This window comes from Plecotus auritus, assembly GCF_963455305.1.
Source record: "Plecotus auritus genome assembly, chromosome: 14".
In the NCBI taxonomy this organism is placed as follows: domain Eukaryota; kingdom Metazoa; phylum Chordata; class Mammalia; order Chiroptera; family Vespertilionidae; genus Plecotus; species Plecotus auritus.
In genome coordinates, this window is record NC_137780.1 from 6,741,641 (window position 1) to 6,763,295 (window position 21,655).

Consider the following 21,655-nt stretch of genomic DNA (forward strand, 5'->3'; position numbering starts at 1 on the left):
GAGGGACCCGCCCAAGCTGGACCCCGGGTCACTCCTGCCACTTTCTCATCCCTGTCGCATTTGTTAGGAGAGCATAGTGTGTCTCAGGTAAAAGGTGTGAGTGTGCAGCCCCGAGCTCGCCTTGAGCCTGTACCATTAGCAACAGCAAGGGTTTAGTGAGGACCTACCATGTGCCAGGCACTGCAGACACAGAGGTGAATGAAACAGACACGGTCTCTACCGTCAAGTAAACCATATACCTGGGCAGGAGGGTGGTGCTGTCTTGGGTAGATCATGTCAGCCTGCTCTACACTTTAAAATTATTTTTTTAATCGAGAACTTAGATGTGCCAAAGATTGCTATAGACGTTGGGACCGCTGCCCCTCGCTTCATACACAACGGGAGCCCTTGCTCCCGATCCGAGTCAGACAGTGGCATCAAATCCCACAGGCTCATGGGCCACCTACCTCTCCAAGCCCAGGAGGCCGGCCTGAAACCCCCCGCCCCCCGCCACGTTCTGCAGGAGTCAGGCCCTCCGGGAGGGGCGCACGCTCACCAGTACAGGTAGTAGAAGAAGGAGAGGAGGTAGAAGGCCAGCTTACACCAGGCCTCCTTCTGACAGTAGCTCAAGGTGTCTGCGTTCATGACCACCGGCGGGTCGTAGGCCAGCTCGGAGCTGTCCGCTGGGCAGTGGAAGTACCTGCGGGGGAAGAGGACACGGCGCTGCTGGCTCTGAGGCCGAGAAGGGACACCTGACGTCACCGGGGCCCAGCCCTCCCGAGGCTGGCTGCCCCCAGGGAGCTCTGCTGCGCAGTTAGCGGCCTTCGGCTCGGATCCCGGGCTGACACCACAACGGCTCAGGTGCTCTCTCAATATTCAGATGTGCAGGTGCCATGGTGGCCTCACCCACACGCACAGCTGTTCCGACAGAAGGAAGGCGCGTCACCTGTGGGACCGGGGAGGCACCTGGCAGGGCCTCCTTCTCCGGGGCTGGGGCGAGGGCCCTGCGGTGCGTAGCCACGGGTATCAGAACAGGTGCAGGTGTGGACAGACACAGAGCCGTGCTCACTGATCGAAGCCACTGGACCACAGTCCTACCTCAGTCAGCATCACTCAAATACTGACCTCTACCCAGACCCTCTTTTTTTTTTGGTTTCAGAGAGGAAGGGAGATGGAGAGAGAGAAACATCAGTGATGAGGGAGAAGCATTGATCGGCTGCCTCCTGCACGCCCCCTACTGGGGATCGAGCCTACAACCAGGGCATGTGCCCTTGACCGGAATCGAACCCTGATTTCCTGGTTCCTAGGACGACGCTCAACCCCTGAGCCGCGCCAGCCGCCGGCCAGGTGGGACTCTCATTTTTAAAGAACCCCTTCCTCCTCGTTCCTTTTTCTTTCATTTTCTGAGCGCTTACGAGTTGCCAGGCCAGGCCAGACCCTGTCAGGGATTCAAGAAAAAGTAAAACAAGTCCCTCCTGCCCTTCCTTATGCCAAGGTCACGTTCCAGGTGCACGGCCTCTGCTGCCTCTCCTCCTCCAGCTCCTACTCTGGACTGTGCTGTCGCTGCCGCTTCTCACACTGACCTCCGGCTGAGGCCGTGGGGTTGGGGGGGGGGGCCTGCACAGAGCCTTCCTTATGGGACAAAGAAGCCGGAGGAAGTTCTCCCAGGGGAGGAGGCGGAAGAGAGCCTCTCGCTGGCCGGCCATCGGGGGACGTCGTCTCTGGGGCGCCCCCCAGCCTTACCTCCAGAAGTGATAGAACAGCAGCGGGACGTTCAGGCCCAGGGTGAGCCACTCCTGCGCACACAGGAACATGATGCAGAAGAGGCTGTGGATGGAGTACTCCGGCAGCACCAGCTGAAGGGGGAGCAGGGGCACAGGCTGAGTGAGAGGAGGGACAGTCACCCCCAGAACCAAATCTGCCTGCCTACCTCTGCACCCAGTCCCCCTCTGACCTCCGCCCGCCCGCCCGCACTCCCGGGGAAACCAAGCTCCCAGCTTCCCCAGGAGGGAAGGAAGACCGCAGGCTGCTTCTCAACCCCAGAGGCCCGTCTTTGCCCGTCTGTAACGACCCTGATCCAACCCCAGTGCCTGCCCTGAGGTGTCCCTGCCCAATGCCGAGGAGTGGGAAGAAGGAAAGGGTAATGGCTCTTTCACTGGAATCCCCAGCCTACGCTAACGGACCTCAGACAGAGGAGCCGCCTGGGCGAGCAGGGACTTGCTCATAAATGCGGGGCCTGGAGGTCCGTTCCCCCTTTGCCCCCAAATGAATCATCGGGCGGTGCACGATTCACGAGGGGGGAGGGTAGGGGGTGCACTTAGGAAGCTGGGATTTTGCTAAACTGGACACAGCGTCCCCAGCGCCGTCAGGAGCCCTGACTCTAAGTCCCTTTGCTGGAAGGCGGCCACTTCCTCTTTAATTGCTCTGAGCACAGGTTCCCCCGCCCCCCCCCCCCCCCCGCACCCCTTCGGCCCAGCAGTCAGACCGGGGTTGGGAGGGCGCCCAGCCTCTCAGGCTTCCCTGAAGGCCTCAGACCCCTTCGTGCTGGGAACCCCAACAGCCAGGACTGGGGGGTGGGCTCACGTGAGCGCTGCCTGCTGGATGGTGCTGGCACGTTAACTTGTGCGACCTCCTGGATTTCACACCAGTGCTTAGCAAACACTTTTAAGGGCTGAGCAGGTGACTCCACCTCTAAGCAACTGAACACAAAGTCACCGAGTCCAGAGTGTAATTTAAAAAGTCACCGAGCCCAGAGTGTAATTTAAAAAGTCACCGAGTCCAGAGTGTAATTTAAAAAGTCACCGTGACATTCATCCGTTGCGAGCCGGCTGTATATGCACCCAGAACGGTTGGCGGTGGCTCTCAGTTCTGCCCTGCCCGCCGCTCCCCTAAATGCCACCGCCAAGTATCGCCCTGACCTTGTCACGGTCAAGATCAGCCCCTCGTGGCTGATCCCTGGGGGCTGGGCCGGACCTGGAGGAACCCGTCACGGATCATTTTCCCCAGGGCTCGCTCCTGCGCCCCAGGAGGAAAGAGAAGGAAGGCCCGCCTGGTGACTGCGGCCTGAAGTCGGAGGGGTTCCTCTGGCCTGGGAAGGCCGGTGGTCACGGAGGACAAGGCAGGGCGGGGGCCACAGCGGGCTGTTCCCCACCCCGGAGGGGCTTCCTCCCAGGCCTCCCACTGTCCAACCCCTCGGGCCCTCTGCCTTCTCCCCACCCTCTCCTTTAGCCGCCCGCCCAGGGCACAGTTACCCCCGTCCCCCCCCACCCCCCCCCACCCGCCCGGGGCAGGCGCCGCTGCTTTCCTGCCTCCCACGTGGACTGGCTCCTACCTCCGCACGGGGACAGGCAGGACAAGCTTCTCCGTGGCTTAGCAGTGGCTCTCAGACTCCCGAATCACGGAGGTCTGGCTACGGTAAAACAGAGGCTGGGCCCCAGCCCCAGAGCTTCTGGTTTCGTGGGTCTGAGTTGGGAGCCTGGGATCAGCTTCAGTGAGCGGTTCTCGGTGAGCCACGGAGAACCTGGCTCCTGACGCGCCGTCCCGCGGCCAGCTCACCTGGGTTACCTGGAGCTTGGCCGACGGGCAGCATCTGGGCTCCCACCCCCAGACTTGTCGAACCAGAACCTGCATTTTCGCAAGACCCCCGGGGGGATGCAGACGACATTCAAGTTTAAGAAGGGGATTTCCAAAGTAGGGTTCACGGGCCACCTGCCTCAGAACCGCCCGGGGCCTTGGTTTAACCTGCAGATTTCCGGTTGCACCCCAGTCCACCGAGCAAGTCTCTCTGGACCGGCAATTGCATTTTTTTTTAGACGCATCCCAGGTGGTTTTGTTCAACAGTGGAGCTGAGAGTCACAGAGCAGAGGTTTGAAGAGCACCGGAGGCAGAGCCTTTCCTTTAGTCCCAGCCCTCACCGCGCCCCCTGCAGGACGGGGGTGGTCCTGCGTGCACTGTGCCTTGTCGCTAAGGGCAGCATTTGCAGGTCAGAGCCCCCGCCCCCCCCCAGCCATGACCACGTGGAAGAGCTCCCACAGTGTGGCCCGCGGGCTCTGTTCCCCAAGGGCTGGCCTTGGCATCTTCCTGGATGGAGGTCCGCTCCTTCTGTCTTGGGAACCCACAGCCTGCAGTTCCCGCCACCTCCTGCCCGGCCCCGGCAGGCCACCTCTGCACCTCACCCTCACCAGCTCCTTCTACCTGTCCCTGGCCTTCCTGGGGTCTCGATGGACTCTCCTGGGAAGTGACTGGTTCCTTTCAGGACCAAACCTGGGGTTCTGGCCCTGCCCTGGCCACACCTCCCAGCCTGTCTTTGATCATCGTTTTCATGCAACTTCGGACACGCTTGAATTTCAAACGCCTCTCTGCCCGTTTCCTCGCTCCCTCGTTAAATTGCTGAGCCACCTACCAGCCCACTTAGGGAGGGGGTGAGAATAAAAGCACTCTCTCAAATCGTGCCATATTATGAAAGGGACACAATTCTCCCACAACTGGCTGGCAATTCAGAGGCATCTTAAGTTAACACGAACAGCTACCCACTCCTTTTCTTTCCTTTAAGCCAGGGATATGGGGGTAGGGATCGTGTCTGGAGTACAGGGAGCGATTAGGCAAAGATGATTATTTGAGAGGAGAGACACTAACAGGAGGGAATGTTCTAGAATGAGAAGGGCAAGGGTTTAGCAAGCCTTCCGGTGCTGGAGAGCCCCGCCTAGGCCCTCACTCAGCAGATATTTATCATCAGCAATTACCAGGTGGCGGGGGCAGAGCGGTCTGGCCCGGGGAGACTGCCATGCAAATGAGCGTCACGGATCCCACAGCGGAAACACATGGGAAGCGAAGGACCGATGGAGACAGCCCGCGAGCAGCGCGGTGCGGGCAGAAAGGAGAGAGAAGCCATTCATTCTGAAGGAGGAGAATTGCCTCTGAGCGGAGATGTCGAGGAAGAGCTGCCTGGGGGAGGGGAGGCAGGATGTCGGGGTGTGGGGCACCCCGGGGGCGCTCAGCGTCACCCTCCACTGAGGTGGCGGAGAGCGTCATTTTTTAATGTCCTAGACGGACATCGCCGCCAGACCTTCCACAGAAGTGACACTGAGACTGGGACCCTTTCCACCAGCCTCTTCATTTTTTTTCTTTGTTAATCCTCACCCCAGGATATTTTTTCCATTGATTTTCAGAGACAGTGGAAGGGAGGTGGGGGGGAGGAGGATGAGAGAGAGAGAGAAACATTGATGTGAGAGACACATCGATTGGTTGCCTCCCCAGAGTACCAGACTGGGGATGGAGCCTGCAACCCAGTACCTGGCCTTGACCGGAATGGAACCCATGACCCTTTGGTGCAAGGGCTGACGCTCTAACCAGGGGTCTTCAAACTTTTTAAACAGGGGGCCAGTTCACTGTCCCTCAGACCGTTGGAGGGCCGGACTATAGTTTAAAAAAAAACTATGAACAAATTCCTATGCGCACTGTGGGCCCGGGACGTGTCGGCTGCTAAGCAGGACAGGCAGCGGCACCCGGCGGGCCGGATAAATGTCCTCGGCGGGCCGCATGTGGCCCGTGGGCCGTAGTTTGAGGACGCCTGCCTAACCATTGAGCATGCCAGTCAGGGCCCACCAGCCCCTTCTTACACCAGGGGATCTTCTAGGGAATAGTCAGGATGACCACCTGACCAGGGAAAACCACGTGACCAGAAGCGGGCAAAGGGCAGAAACGAGTCCTCTTGTGCCTTTGTTTCTGCCCACAGCCTGAGCACGTGGTGGGTGGCACTTAGCGTCCATGCTGCACGCACCTTCGCCAGGCTCCCCAGGGGTGTCGGCACTGCCCTGGAGGGCTGTCCATGTAATGGCATGTGGGGGGGAAGTTAGAGAAAAACGATCGATGTCTTCATTGGGAAGAAGAAACAAACAGAAAGCCACCCCTGCGTGTGTGGATACACGTGTGGGCATGTGTTTGTGTGTGTGAAACGCTGGCGGTCACAGCAGGACGCAGGTGCAAGCTTTTCACATCAGTTACGTCGGACCAGCTGGGAACAGAGAGGGGCGAGTTGCTTACCGACACTTCCTTCCCATCAGCGTCCCATCATGTTCCAGACACAATGGGGACATGCCACCTTTATCATTAGGACAATTAATAAAGAAAACCCAAAGACCACCTGATTCAGATCCTGGCTTTGCATGCCCTGGCTTCAGTCCCTTCACCCCCTCAGCCTCGTCGGTGCACGGGGCACCGTGCAGGGCCACACCCCGGGGCGAGTGTGGAGTGAGATGATGCGCTTAAGCACGTTGCACCACGTCTGGCGTCCTCCAAGCCGTGGAGGACAACTGAGGCACGGTCGTTAGGGAAAAGCCTTTCCCTGAGCAGCCAGAGACCAATCTTCTCAGTCTAGGTAAGCTCTCCTCCTCCAGCGAAGAGAGGCCCGCCCCCTCTCTCCTCTGCACTGCAGGGGGCCGCCGGGCGCCGGCCTCCCCGGGCGCTGCTGCGATGTAACGACTGTTTTTGTGCAGCCTGGACAGCGAGCCCCAGAATGGGTCATGCTGTCCCACTACCCAGCGACCAGCTCTGGGCAGGGGAGCACCCGGGATCTCCTGGGAAGGGATGTCCTACAAGGGAAGAAGTGACGGTCCTGACCTCATTTCAGCTCACCTCAGCAGCTGGCACTTCTGCAAACGCTCACATCGCACCCGTGGATTCGGTCCTGACCCTGGGCCTGCTGGAGAGACAGGAGCCGCAGCTAATTGGGAGGATGAATGTCCCGGACCTCGCCCCACGGGGGCTGGCTTTGCACGCTGCTCCCTGCAAAGCTGTGGCAGTGGGAAGAGGCTGCAATTGGTCCATCCCGCCTGGAAAATGGCGGGGTTGATTCTTTTTCTTTTGGGAGATACTTGAGCTGCAATATTATATTCGTTTCAGTTATGTAACACTAGGGGCCTGGTGCACAAAATTTATACACAGGTAGGCTCCCTAGGCCTGGCCGGTGATCAGGGCCAATCTGTGGGGGCCACTGGCAGGCAATGGGTGGGGGGGTGCCCACTGACACCTGCCTTGGCCGGCCTGGGGCCTGCGGGCTGGGGGCAGCTCCTGCATTGAGCATCTGCCCCCTGGTGGTCAGTGTGTGTCATGGTGACCGGTTGTTCCGCCGTTAGGTCGATTTGCATATTAGGCTTTTATTATACAGGATAATAATGATTTCATATTTGTATCTGTTGCAAAAGTACCACCACACGTCTGGTGAACTTTCATCACCGCACAGTTACAGAATATTTTCCTCGTAAGGAGAACTTTTTAGATCTCCTCTCTTAGCAACTTCCAAATACACGATGCAGTATCACTAACTACAGTCGCACGCTGTACATCCCAGGACTCACTTCATAACTGGAATTTTGCACCTTTTGACCTCCCTTTGTTCATCTGCCCCCAGGCCCCCGCCTCTGTTCTCTGCTATTTTCTTCTGTTTCTAGATTCCACACACAGGAGATGACAATGTGTTTGTCTTTCTCTGTCTGGCTTATTTGACTTCGCATATGCCATCAAGTTCCATCTACGTTGTAGAACACGGCAAGATTTCGTTCTTTTTTTTTTTTTTTTTTTTTGGCCAAAACCGGTTTGGCTCAGTGGATAGAGCGTCGGCCTGCGGACTGAAAGGTCCCAGGTTCGATTCCGGCCAAGGGCACGTAACTTGGTTGCGGGCACATCCCCAATGGGAGGTGTGCAGGAGGCAGCTGATCGATGTTTCTCTCTCATCGATGTTTCTAACTCTCTATCCCTCTTCCTTCCTCTCTGTAAAAAATCAATAAAATACATTTAAAAAAAAAAGATTTCGTTCTTTTCTTATGGCTGGATAATATTCCATGGCATATCCATCCCCCCCCGGCTGGACAGTAAGGATGCTTCCGTATCCTGGCTATTGTAAATAAGGCTTTGCTCAGAGTGAGTTCCTTTTTTATTCGGATACACATGCAATGAAATCCAACAGAGGATCAAAGTCCTCCCCTCGCTTGCCCTGGTTCGCACCTGTGGGTGACGGCAGAACACTCGTAAAATCTGAACCCAGGGGCTCACTATTCGCTCCTTTTGCGATTTGCCAAGGAGCAGAATTCAAGGTAAGGCCAGTCATTTCTCCTGCCCAAAGGGATGCCGTTTTCATACAACTTCCTGGGTGCACAGATCCTGTTAGGGCGTGAAAGGTCCTCCCTCCCACGTTCCAGATAGGGAAGGCTGAACCCCGGGGCCCCGGGATGTGACTGTATTTGGAGACAGGATCTTGCAAGCAGTAAGTCAAGTCAACCGAGGTCATTAGGATGGGGCTGGATCCAATAGGGCTGCTGTCCTTTTAAGAAGAGGATTAGGACACAGACACGTACACACACATACACACACAGAGGGATGCCCACGTGAGGGCACAGCGAGCAGGTGGCCATCGTCAAGCCAAGGAGAGAGGCCCTGGGAGAAACAAACATGGCCGACACCTTGATCTGGGGCTTGCAGCCACTGGAAATTTGAAGAGATAAATGTCTATTGTCTAAGCCACCCAGGCTGGTGCTTAGTTAGGGTGGCCCCCGAAGACTGACACAGACCCCGGGCGGGCCAGCATGAGGGTGCAGGGTCTTCACCGAGTTCCAGCAGTCCCTGGAAACGGAGAGGATGCCTTTGACCAAAACCTCCCAGCCCAATGATGACTTGGAGGGTGAGAATCAGCAGAGAGGGGATGGGTGAGACCAGAGGCGAGCCTGGCGCCCACATGCGCACGGCGACGGTGGGTCACGGGAATGGGAAAATGCTGGGATGTCCGAGGGCGGTGTCCAAGTGGCTCTGAAAAACCCCAAGGTGCGGATCTGTGCTGGGAAACATGTTTTTAATCCAGGGGTCCTCAAACTACGGCCTGCAGGCCACATGCGGCCCACCGAGGACATTTATCCGGCCCGCTGGGTGCTGCTGCCTGTCCTGCTTAGCAGCCGACTGGTCCCGGGACCGCAGTGCGCATAGGAATTTGTTCATAGTTTTTTTTTTTAAACTATAGTCCGGCCCTCCAACGGTCTGAGGGACAGTGAACTGGCCCCCTGTTTAAAAAGTTTGAGGACCCTGTTTTAATCCCTAGTGCCCAGAAACGTGGGACTACCGGAAAGGACAGGGGTTGGGGAAACAGTGGATTTGAATCCAGACCTGGCACGTACCACCTGAGTGACCTGGGCAGGTGACGCAAGCCCTCGAGTCTCAGCTCCCCATCCCCACTGCAGGGGGCTGTGTCCACGTTGGTGAAATTCTGCCATTTCCCAGTGAAGGGCTGAGCAGTGAACAGCTTCCACAGACCCTGTCCCCACCACCTTTATAGGCTGCGGAGGAAAACAAGCACGTTCCAAATGATCATACCTCTGACATTCCCTCCCACTCCGCCTTTCTCTTAAAGTCCACGATAGGCCCGGCCGGTGTGGCTCAGTGGTTGAACGTCACTTATGAACCAGGAGGTCAGGGTTCCATTCCCGGTCAGAGCACGTGCCCCGGGGGTTGTGGGCTCGATCCCCAGTGTGGGGGGTGTGTAGGAGGCAGCCGATCGATGTCTCCCTCTCATTGGTATTTCTATTTCCCTATCCCTCTCCCTTCCTCTCTCTCTAAAAATCAATTTTTTAAAAAAAAAAACACCTATTTTAAAGTCGATAGCGGTTGTGCTTGAAATGCTCTATGGATAACTTGAAGCAGCACAGTGTCCACCGCTCTGGGTTCCGATTGGCAGCTGGTATCGCCATGACCAAAAGCATATGAAGCCGAAACCGGTGTGGCTCAGTGGATAGAGCGTCGGCCTGCAGACTGAAAGGTCCCAGGTTCGATTCCGGTCAAGGGCATGTACCTTGGTTGCGGGCACATCCCCAGTGGGGGGTGTGCAGGAGGCAGCTGATCTATGTTTCTCTCTCATTGATGTTTCCAGCTCTCTATCCCTCTCCCTTCCTCTCTGTAAAAAACCAATAAAATATATTTTTTTAAAAAAAGCATCTGAAGCACCCCACCGGCGTGTATGGACGCCTCCCTGGCACAAACAGGGCTACCCGGCCTCGCTGAAGACGCCCCGCTTGTCATCTCATCCGCGCAGCCCGCTGATGCAACCCGAACGGCATGCATGGTCCCCGAGGAGAGGCACCTTGCCTCAGTGGCTGCTCTGTTTGGTTCCCACCAGGGTACCGGCGGCACCGGCAGCATTCCACGCTGATGCGGTGAGTGGTGACGGCAGCGATGTCACCGCTGAGAGGCCACGAGGGCGAGCAGCTGTGGCCACGTGCTCGCCGCCCACCTCCCTCAGCTGTCATCGGTGATCGCTGTCCTCCTGGATCTCATCACGGCTTCGACCGCTCGGCAGATTCGGAAAGGGAACAGGATGCTTTTGCTGTCCCTTTATAATCACGGCACTTTGCAAATTTAACGGATGCAGTGCATTTTTTTTTTTTTTTTTTTTTTTTTGGTCTACTGCCTGGTGTGACCCCAATGAAACAAAACTCCTTGTGTTTAGTCATTGTCTGTGCCATCGAGACAGCGTGGGAGTCAGAGCCAGTGACACTCAGCTGGGGGAGGACCGGTGCCCCAAATTGCTTCAAGAATAACACAACATCCCATGCAGGCTGCAAACTCAGCCAGCACGAGAACGCAGCTATTCCCTGGCGAGAAGCTGCATCGGGAGCCTGGGAATCCATCGGCACGGGTGGGGAGTCGGGAGGAAAGCTCATCGGCTCTGCGGGCACAGGCCGGCCGAGGCACAGGCCGGTGCCCGGTTATAACCTTAGGGAGAGGCAGGGACTGGGTCGCACTACAGGGAATAAGAGGCTGTGAGGGTTTGGTAACATTGGCACATTCTATGGCCTAGAAACTTAACCCAGAAAGGGTTCTTGCTTCGTCAGCAATCTGGAAAAGGCAAAAGTGGTGAGGACTCAGAGGCTGAAAAGCAGATTATTTTTTTCTCCATCCCATTCTGGAAAAGGGAGCCCCTGGAGCAAACCTCCCATCAAGAAAAACAAGTTGTCCGCGGATTCCCTGCAACGAGCCACCAGCTGGGCCGGCCGCCTCCGAGGAGGCAGGAAGTTAGGGCCTCACTCCGTCGGTCAGTCGGTCCGCTTAGGCACCCGTTAGCCAACGACTGCTTTTCCTCTGGTATCATTTAGGGAATGACGACGCTCTGAAGCAGACCCTGGAGGACTGAGGCAGGGAAAGGGCCTCCCCACCTGCTTTGCCGGAGCCTGGCTTACCCTCTGATGCAGTGATTCGCAGCCTCGCTGCTCATTCGAATCGCCAGGGGGGTGCTTTGCAAACCCCAGTGCCCAGGCTGCAAACCAGACCAGTGAAATAGACCCAGAACAGTATTTTTTCAGCCTCCTCTGCCCCCCTCCGCCGCCGGTGATTCCAATATGCAGCCAAGGTCATGAACCAGGGCTCCTTCTACACCCACAGCCATGCTCGCCCACGGCCATGCGCGGCCGGGCTGATAAAACAAAGCAGGGCGCACCTGCCATGGCCGTTTCTTTGCTGCTCCGCCTGCCTCAGTCCCGGGCTCGGCGGTGAGAATCCTGCCTCACGCCACGGGATGGTGGCTGGGCTGGTGTTCACTAATCCATTTTGCTCATTAACATGAATCAGACACCACGCTAGGCAAGGCGACAGATACAGACATTGGGCGGATAGGACCCTGCCTCGGGGAATGTGAATGCTTGTGAGGCACGTGTACAAGCAGCTGTGACCCTGGGGACCATGTGGCCAGGGCTTAGAGCGCCTCTTAAGCAGGAATTAAAAAAAAAAAAAAAAAACAAGATTGCTTTTAGCTGGACTGAGCGTGTCTTCACAGCTCACACACACACACACACACACACACACACACACACGCACACGCACACACCTCCTCAGCACACCATGCAGGGCTAAGCGCATAGCAGGTGCTAAACTAAACGAATGAATTCCGGCAGAATCAATGAATAAATTCAGACTGGCATTCACTGGCACCCACCAAGGCCAACACTGAGGACTCCTTAGCGCCCTTCTCCAACCCCCGTTTGGCACAGCCTCCTCCAAGTACCATCACACATCACCTCGACCTCCCGCTGCCCTTGAACCGCTGGGGTGCGTGCCCGTGGCTGCGCGCCCTGCCCTGGCTGCCTCCCCGAGACGGAGCCCTGCACTGTCCTCCTGTGGCCACTCTCCTGCTCTCTGAAATGAAATCCCTGACTTGGGGCTGAGCATATAGACCCCCCAAATAAGACCAGGAGAGGCCATTTGCCTGAGGCCTGGCCCATGAGTTAGTGGCAGGGGTGTGTGCCAATCCTGGGTCACGTCCTTCATGGAAACGGCCCCTTTCCTCTTCCCTCCTCCATCTCGCTGCTTAAAAGGATGCTTTGGTGTGGTGCCCTCCTAACCAGCGGACAAGGAGATGCCCTAATGAGGGCAGCGCTCCGAAGGAGCCTGGGTCCCCAGATGACCCTGTGCGGCAGCCCCCCACACCCGGCCTGGACAGGCGCCCCCACCCGTGCGAGCTTCCTCGTGCCTTTTACACACAGTAGAACCCCATATCCAGTACGCCTTCCCGCACACCCTATCAATCCCGCAGTGCCTTTTTATACTAATGAGAAGAGAAAGTTATTATGGAAAACCCAATTACTTCTGTCGGAACGGCCAATGGCTTGGTGACCTCTCACAGCAAAACTGCCGTGAGCCCATCAATCTCCGTGCTTCGGAGGTCAGCCTGGGCCTGTGCTCCGCCGATGAAGGGGGAGCTGCCTGCCTCTTTTTCCCAGGCCGCAGTCTGTGGAGACTGCAGGGGAAACGGAGTGATCGGCAGTCTTGGCTCGTGACCTGCAGGGCCCGGCCCCTCCCGTACCAGCCCCAGTGGATACAAGCGAATGGAAGCAGCAAGCGACAGAGGGAGACAGCGTGGGCTCCGGGACCAGACCCACGAGCTGGGTGACCTTGAGCAAGGTGAAGGCGGGTCATTTCACCCAACTCACAGGGCTGCTGTAAAGATTTAGTTACACAGCCAGCCCAGGGCCCTCCAAAAACCAGGGCCCCCCAAAAAACCTACTAAATCTGAACTACCCAGGATTTGTGGAGGGGGAGTATTAGTTAGGGTTCTCCAGAGAAACAGAACCAACAGGATGTATGTGTGTATATAGGTATACCTATATCTGTATAGCTCTATCTATATCTAACAACATCTTACATCTACATGGAGAGAAAGAGAGAGACAGAGGAGATTCATGCTGAGAAATCGGCTTTTGCAATTTCAGTTTGCAAAGTTTGGTAAGTCCAATTCTGCAGGGTGGGCCAACAGCTGAAGTCCAAGATTGTCTGCTGCAGAATTCCTTCTTGCCTGGAGGGTGGGGGTGGGGAGTCAATCTTTGTTCTACTGGGGCCTTCGACTGATTAGGTGAGGCCCACCCACACAGAGAGGGCAATGTGCTTTATTCGAAGCCCACCAACGACACCCGCACAGCAGCCCCTAGAATAACGTCGGACCGCACGTCTGAGCACTGTAGCCCAACCAAGCCGACGCAGAAAATTAACCGTGTCAGAGGATGGGCATTCAGGAATCCGGATTTTTAATAACCTCTCCAGACACGGGTGTGAGGCACAGCCAAGTGTGGGGCCCACTCTCAGTGAGGCACCCTCGGGTCACTGACAGTTTCGGGGTTCCTGCCCCCACTGCCATGAGGACCACCGGACTTCTCCCGGTACCGGCCCCACATTGAACTCACGTCCCATTTTCCATCCTGTCATGGGTCCATGAGACAGACGTTCCTCCCGCACAGCCAGGCCACAGCAGGCTGGGAGCTCCTCAAGCCCAGCGCCCCCTGGCGGCCGCCCCGGCGTCGGCAGCTGCCTGCACCCGGTGACTGGCACCCTCTATGGTTTGAAGCCCCTCTCCCTTTCCTCTTTTTTTTTAATAATATATTTTTATTCTTGTTTCCTTTTTTTTTTTTAATCCTCACCCAAAAATATTTTCCCATTGATTTTTAGGGAGAGTGGAAGAGAGAGGGAAAGACGGAGAGAAACATGGATGTGAGAGAAACACATCGATTGGTTGCCTCCTGCAGGAGCCCAGATCAGGGCCCAGGCCAGGGAGGAGCCTGCAACCAAGGTACATGCCCTTCACTGGAATCGAACCCGGGACCCTTTGGTCTGCAGGGCAACATTCTATCCACTGAGCCAAGCTGACCTCGCCTCCCCCTTTCCTCTTAAGAGTCACCAGCACATCCACCAACCGGCGAAGTCACCGCACTTCCCTGCGTGTGTCTCCTCCCCCTGGCCAACTATGAGAAGCACAAAGGCAGCGTTTTCAAAACGCAGACAACTGGACCCACCCTGTATCCCAACTGGACCCGCCCTGTACCCACGCTCTTTGCCCTGTAATACCGTAGGGCTTCCCACTGAGACCCTGGGCAAATCGGTCACTGGTGTGTTTGATGGAAACGAGAGCTTGAAAAAGCGCTTGTGGCCTGGCCGGCATGGCTCAGTGGCTGAGCATCAACCTATGACCCAGGAGGTCATGGTTGGAGTCCGGTCAGGGCACGTGCCCAGGTTGCGGGCTCGATCCCCAGTGTGAGGCGTGCAGGAAGCAGCCGATCAACGATTCTCTCTCATCACTGATGTTTCTATCTCTCTCTCCCTCTCCCTTCCTCTCTGAAACCCATAAAAAATATACATCTATTTTAAATGTCCCCTCCTTCCCTCTGACTAACAAGAAGTTTGCCACAGAAAGGGTCTGGAAATAAATTCTACATGAGACATGGATTCTGAACTAGTGGCAGGTTTTATTCCAGGATATTTTTACTTTTCTCTAAACATCCCCTCCAGGGGTGAGCCAGCCCACCAGGAAGTTCAATGGAAGTGAGAAGAACCGTCAAGGAACCCACGTGGCCCCATCGGGGTGAGCCAGGCCCGTTACAGGGTCCCCGAGGCCCTGCTGTCTCTTGGTATCTTATCTTCCCTTTACAAGAGCTGAGCAGAATTACCGTAGGGATGGTCCTTAACGGAGCTGCTTTCAAAGACATCCCACCATTTCCCCTATCACGGGGCTGACTGACCATGTGGACTCTGGTTAGCCAGGGGTCCTCAAACTTTTTAAACAGGGGGCCAGTTCACTGTCCCTCAGACCGTGGGAGGGCCGGACTATAGTTTTAAAAAAAACTATGAACAAATTCCTATGCGCACTGCGGGCCGGGACGAGTCAGCTGCTAAGCAGGACAGGCAGCGGCACCCGGCGGGCCGGATCAATGTCCTCGGACCGTAGTTTGGCCCGCGGACCGTAGTTTGAGGACCCCTGGGACAGACTTGCCTTCAGATCCCAGCTCTACTAACGTACGAGGTAGGAGGCCCAGGGATATGCACTTAACCTCCCTCGGCCTTAATTTCCTCATCTGTTAAGTGGGACTACTTCACAGGGGTGTGAGGATTGAAAGAGTTGATACTTTTAAAGGCATGTAGTCGTCACTCAAGAAATGCAGGTGGCTATGACCATTGTCACGCTTTTGAAATCCCCCAAGAAACAGAGAATTCCTCTCTGGAAACTCCTGAGTCATGGCTGGTCTCCCTAAGGCAGTGGTTCTCAACCTTCCTAATGCCGCGACCCTTTAATACAGTTCCTCACGTTGTGGTGACCCCCAACCATAAAATTATTTTCGTTGCTACTTCATAACTGTAATGTTGCTACTGGTAATGAATCGTAATGTAAATATCTGTGTTTTCCGATGGTCTTGGTCTCTACAGCAGCGGTTCTCAACCTGTGGGTCGCTAGCAGGGTCGCCTAAGACCATCGGAAAACACAGATATTTACATTACGATTCATAACAGTAGCAAAATTACAGTTATGAAGTAGCCACGAAAATAATTTTATGGCTGGGGGTCACCACAACGTGAGGAACTGTATTAAAGGGTCGCGGCATTAGGAAGGTTGAGAACCACTGCCCTAAGATGTTCCCAACAGCCGCCTCTGAGTCTATGCGTCTCTTTTCGCTGCATTCTATCTCTCCATTAAAGTACACCGTCCCCTCCAGGGCTGGGCAAGAAGAACTGCATTAGCAGATAAAAGCGCTGGGAATCAAGGCGATCCCTGTGGCACGGGGTCCCAGGGACCCACTTCTCCAAGCATCCGAATGTTTGTAGGACAACGACTGAGCTCCAAAGCGACATGGATGGCCCCCTGGGTTCTGGCAGATGAACGAGGAGGCATTTACTAGCCTCCTCTTCGGTCAAAGAAATTGGGACAGGGTTTGAAACTGTCTCCTCGTACATTTGTAAAGTCAGCAAATGGCCAGCCTCTGGCACAGAATTGTCACGCCGGCAGGGACATCCCAAACCATGCATCTAGGTACCCCCGCTCAGGCAGGCCCAGTCTAACTCCACACCATCTCGGACCTGAGGTTCTCGCTGAGTCTAAGGGAGGTGACCGTTCCGGAGCCCCCAAAACACCCGACCCAAAGGTTTGATGACTGCCGCTCGGAGAGAAGGTTTCTCTTCATTCTCACTCCAGTCTCCGGCTGTCACTTACGTTCATTTCCTCTAACCATTTCCCTGAGCTTGGCGATGCCACAGGAGGCCCCTCGTCAGTCTGTGCCCCTCGAGGACCCTGATTAGGCCCGAAAGCCGCGTCAAACACTCTCTGCTTTCCGCGTGCTTCCTGCCCTCTAGCCTGCCTGTGACAGCGACCTCAGAACCCGCGACAAGCTCGCGGGGAGAGCAGCACAAGAAGCGAGTGGCTTGGCTCATCATGAAAACATGAGTCAGCAGCCGTCGACAAAGGATCCTGCAGTTCAGACGATCACCCGAAGAACGCATTTTCTGATACCGATAGAGCTAAAAATGGATCCACTGTGCAAATGCCTTCCTTTCTCAGGAGAAAGCTGAGGAGGTGGTTTAGCAACAGTCAGCTGCTGAGATGCATCACATTCTGGGGAGTTTGGGAGACGAATTCTGATAAATTTCTTGGAAGATACGCTTCCCAGAAGGTGGTGATGCTAACGAGGCCCGTTCACCCTTCCCAGCGTCCCCCCCATGCGCTCACAGCTGGGAATCTGAGCCAGAGGCTCACTGAGGATGAAAGAGCCGGGAGGGGGTAACGCCACAGGCTGCAGCATGTGTGACCGGGCACAGCCAGAAGACCTAAAGTCTTCCCCGGCGGGTGTGGCTTTGTGGTTGAGCGTTGACCTGTGAACCAGGAGGTCACGGATCAATTCCCCAGTTGGGGCATATGTACAGGTTGCAGGCTCGATCCCTAGTGTGGGGCGTGCAGGAGGCAGCCGATCCATGATTCTCTCTCATCATTGATGTTTCTCTCCCTCTCCCTCTCCCTTCCTCTCTCTGAAATCAATTTAAAAAAAAAAATTTTTTTTCCAAAGACCTAAAGTCTTGACATTAGGGCTTTCTCGACCTTGAACTTTCCTCCCTGGCATTTCCCACGACAACGAACAGCAGTGGCGTTTGCTGGCACAGAAGCAGCAGAGGCAGCGACCTGGGAAGGAGGAGCCTGGGGAAATGGAAAGGGCAAAAGGCAGAAAAGGGTACTTGCCGCCCTGTTTCCTGCAGTAAAATGCCTCCGTCTAGTGTTTATAAAAACGTATGCAAACTATATGCAAATTTGCAGATGATAATGCTAATTCCCCCTTAGCCTGCATCCTTGGATATCCTTGGCTTTGACTTTGGAAGGTCCAAGGGTATGAACAGCAGGACCTTGGCAAAGGCAGCCACAGGCCATCGCCCACTGTCTGGCCGGTGTCAATGGTCAAGCCATACAGAAGGACGAGCAAGGCTAAAAGGTGATGGGCTCGCACTCTGCCGGGAATCCTGGGGAGTCCACTCAGCCTGGGAGGTGGCGGGGGGGGGGGGGGGAGGAGAGCACCTGGGGTGTGAAAGGCACTTAGAATCAAAGAACCAGGGACCATGGAGGCGACAGCTGGAGTGGGTTACCAGTGCCCAAGGTGCCCTCTGAGAACATCATTTCCAGATGCGTGCATTACCCTGCGTGCCAAACGTAGAAAACGTACTAACTTCTCGAGTAAGTCCTCTCTCCCAATAAAAGACATCCGTGGTGAAACACAGGAAAGGCCTCGAAAGCTTGCAAAACTCCTTCCCTTCTGCGGGTGTTGGCCTGGCGTCTGCGGTCCCGCCTGCTCACACGAGGCTCAAAAACCTCTTTTGCGTTGACAGGCAGCTTTCCTGGGGCCCGCAGCCCACCTGCTCCGGACAGAGGTCAGGGCTGCCCTTTGGCTCAAGGCCAGAGACTCCGCTTATTTTACCCGCAAGGACCTGTTCTCTATACTTTGCTGCAAAAAAAAAAACCACATACACTTTCCTGCCTGGAGAGTGGCAGGCTGGTGGCTCTGGCCCCCAGCTATGCCACAGAGCGGTGCTCAATGCCAGGCTTTGAGCTGCGCGCACACACACACACGAATTTGCGTGCACACATGTGCTTCCTAAGTGTGTTTAGGGCAGCTGTGACCCTCAGCCCCTCCATTCAGGGCAGCTCTCTGAATGCTTGCTTCCCCCCCTTTAATCACACCTCCCCTCCCACTCCTCCCACGTTCCCAATGAGGCTGCCAATCAAACGGCAAAGCTGAGTGGCAGGCTGAAAACTCAGAGCAAACCCGTCACCCAGTCACAAAGGTCCCTGAGCCCAGCACCAGACAGGAACAAAGGCTGTGCGCCCGCTATTGTTATGAAAAGATAAAGAAGCTCTGAGTCCAACCACGGGCACTTCAATTATCCAGCGCCGTCCTGCCACTTGGGTTGATGGCCACTCCTTTTCATTAGCTCCTCTTGTCTCTGGGGGCGTCCAACGAACCCATCGCTGGCTCCCTCCCCCGCCCCCCCCCCCCCGGGGAGACAGGACCGGAGCAGGCACCAGCCCCTCCACTGTGACCACGTGACCGTGGCTCTGGCACTGACCTTCCGCAGGAGGAAGCAGATGCGCTCGATGTTCCTCAGCCGTTCCCTCTATCAGGACGCACAGGAGAGAAAGGAGAGGCGGGTTAGAGCGAGGGAAGCCCCCACAGTCGACCTCAGGAGAGGAGGCAGCACCCGCCGAGGCCCCGCCCAGCCAGATGGCGTGCAGCCCCCTCCGGTGGCTTTTCCTGCTGAGTTTTCCCCTCGACCTGGTCATCTGCTCTTAGAAGGACTCTACCAGCAACCAGTGTGGACTCCGCCTCCAGCAGAGGCGTCTGTGCTTTTTCGACACCAAGTCTCGCTCCGCCTCCATGCACCTGTGATGGTCAGACTGCTGACCGGCACCACGTGCTCACTGACTGTCCCGAAGCCTGCAGCCGGCCCCCCGGGAGGACTTCCCACGAGGGTGTCAGAGAGCATATGAGCATACGTGCCCTGATTAGTGTGAGGAAGGGACATTCTCCGCCCGTTGGCTTTGTCTGTCTAGAATCAGGGGTGGGCAACCTTTTTGACTCGAGGGCCACAATGGGTTCTTAAACTGGACCGGAAGGCCGGAACAAAAGCATGGATGGAGTGTTTGTGTGAACTAATATAAATTCAAAGTAAAGGAGCGGAGAGGAGAGCAAGAGAACCGGATAGAACAGCCGGATCCGGCCCGCGGGCCGTAGTTTGCCCACGGCTGGTGTAGAACGAGTGCTTAAAGGAAGTAATCTCCCCCCTAAATGAGACACCAGCAGCGCGGCTCTCCCAAGACTTGCGCCTGGCATCCCACTCCTTCGGAGAGAAATGCTCACCCCGCTCAGCAGTCACCTGTAACCCAGGCCCTTCCTTGTTGTCACCGACCAGGGCGGGAGCTTTCTCAGGCCACCTGGTCCTGCAATGCCACTGAAGGGGCCCACAGGCCTGAAGATGAGCTAACGAGGCAGCAGAGCGTTTAACAGGACTCCAGCCAAGGAGTCACATCCTAAGAACTGGGAAAACGTGGGCCTTTATGGTTTTAAAGTCTCAGACAAGCCCAGCGTGGCTCAGTGGTTGAGCGTTGACCTATGAACCAGGAGGTCACGGTTCGATTCCCGGTCAGGGCACATGCCCGGGTTGCGGGCTCAATCCCCAGTGTGGGGCGCGCAGGAGGCAGCCGATCCATGATTCTCTCTCATCATGGATGTTTCTATCGCTCTCTCCCTCTCCCTTCCTCTCTGAAATCAATTTTAAAAAAAGCATTTTAAAAAAGAGAATGCTGCCATAAGCCTTCCAGGTTTAGATGGCATCACACCAGCAAATCCTGATGTTCCTGCCGACTGAAAAGATCAACAGAGCTATTCACACAAAACGTGCCTTAGCGCTGGGAACCAGGGCCTAGAAGGAGCTTCCACTAACATAGGCCCAGCGAGCTTAGATGGAGCCACACACTTGAATGAGCTGAGCTGTGTGCGCGTGTGTGTGTGTGTGTGTGTGTGTGTGTGTGTGTGTGTGTGTGAGAGAGAGAGAGAGAGAGAGAGAGAGAGAGAGAGAGAGAACGCTCCATCTCTTGAGTCCAGCAGGGCTGGTCTGGCATGAGTTTGGAGAAGGCTCTGTCCACACACAGGGTTGGCCCCTGGCTCCAGGACATGGGCTGGCATGACCAGAGAAGCAGGCAGCCAACACCCACCCACTCAACACACGTGCTGTCCTCCTCCTGGCCCTGCTTTCATGCCCCTCCCCGCACCCACTCCAGGGCAGGGCAGCGTGCACAGCCTGTGAGCAAGATGGGCGACAGGACTCGGAACAGCACGTGCTGCACCCGGACCAGACAACCAGCTGTCAGGAGGGTCCCCAGTGGCAGGCAACCTGGAGCCCACAGAGCTTGTCCAGATGAAAGCTTCCTGGTGATGACGGCTTGGGGCTAGGAGCCTGGACATCAGCCTACCCTATCAGAGTAGGGGCGACCACTAATGATGCCCCTATACCTGCCCAACACGGGGATTCCACGGAGCTCCCCATCTTCCCTCCCGCGCCCCCCCCCCCCCCGCCCCGCCCTCGTGCAACCAGGCCTTGAGGACTCAACAGCCACAGCACCGCAGGCACTTCCCACCTGGGCCACTGGGGCTGCCATACTTGACTTGCAAGAGAAACCAAGACCTCAGCAGGCCCGGGGAACAAGAAGTCCCTTCAACAGCCTGGAGCCAGGCGGGGAGGTACAGTCAGAGCCGGGAATGTTCTCTACTCATCCTACACATCGGGACCTCGCCCCCCTTCCCAGGCCCTGGATGGCCTGTGGTGGCACTCTGCCCCGCCACCAGCACCCTCTACTTACCGCATGCACGGGGTTGCACTGGTCTATGGGGCTCTTAAAATCTGTTCTCAACTCATCGAAGGCAATGATCTGAAACGAAACACACAGAATCGAGACGTGAGTGCACAGGTGAGTCACTACAACATGTCCAAAGCTTCCTGGAGATTTGCTTCAAGTAATAGAGGAGGCAGGAAGCGGGCGTCAATGACACGGGACCTGGTAGAAGTCGGTGGCTGTGGAAGCTGCGACCTCACCTCAAAACAGGAAATGGCAGGGATCTGGTTTAAGGGCTCACCGTGGCAACTAGTAAATAAACAAGCCCTGGACATCTCATCCCCAGTACAGTGATTCTAGACAACAAAGCTATTACAATAACCACGAAGAGAGTAGATCTTAATGGTTCCCAGTGCTAGATGGAATGATAATTATGGGATGGCACAAAGGTGTGAGTGAACGCGACAGTGGCAACCACATTGCAAAAAAAAACGTGTCCCCTGAAACGTACAGTATGCT

At 55.9% G+C, this 21,655-nt stretch overlaps 1 protein-coding gene across 3 annotated transcripts in view; it reads right to left on the reverse strand.

The window, feature by feature from the left end:
* Positions 1-21,655, reverse strand: part of CNIH3 (cornichon family AMPA receptor auxiliary protein 3) — a 137,872-nt gene that overhangs the window by 1,109 nt on the left and 115,108 nt on the right. For all 3 annotated transcript variants that reach the window (XM_080650988.1, XM_080650989.1, XM_080650990.1), the window contains 4 exons: positions 21,164-21,232; positions 18,874-18,921; positions 1,723-1,835; positions 536-679 (listed from right to left, as the gene is read on the reverse strand). In XM_080650988.1, coding sequence (XP_080507114.1) covers positions 536-679; positions 1,723-1,835; positions 18,874-18,921; positions 21,164-21,232 — 374 coding nt within the window. The remainder of the gene's footprint in view (positions 1-535; positions 680-1,722; positions 1,836-18,873; positions 18,922-21,163; positions 21,233-21,655) is intronic.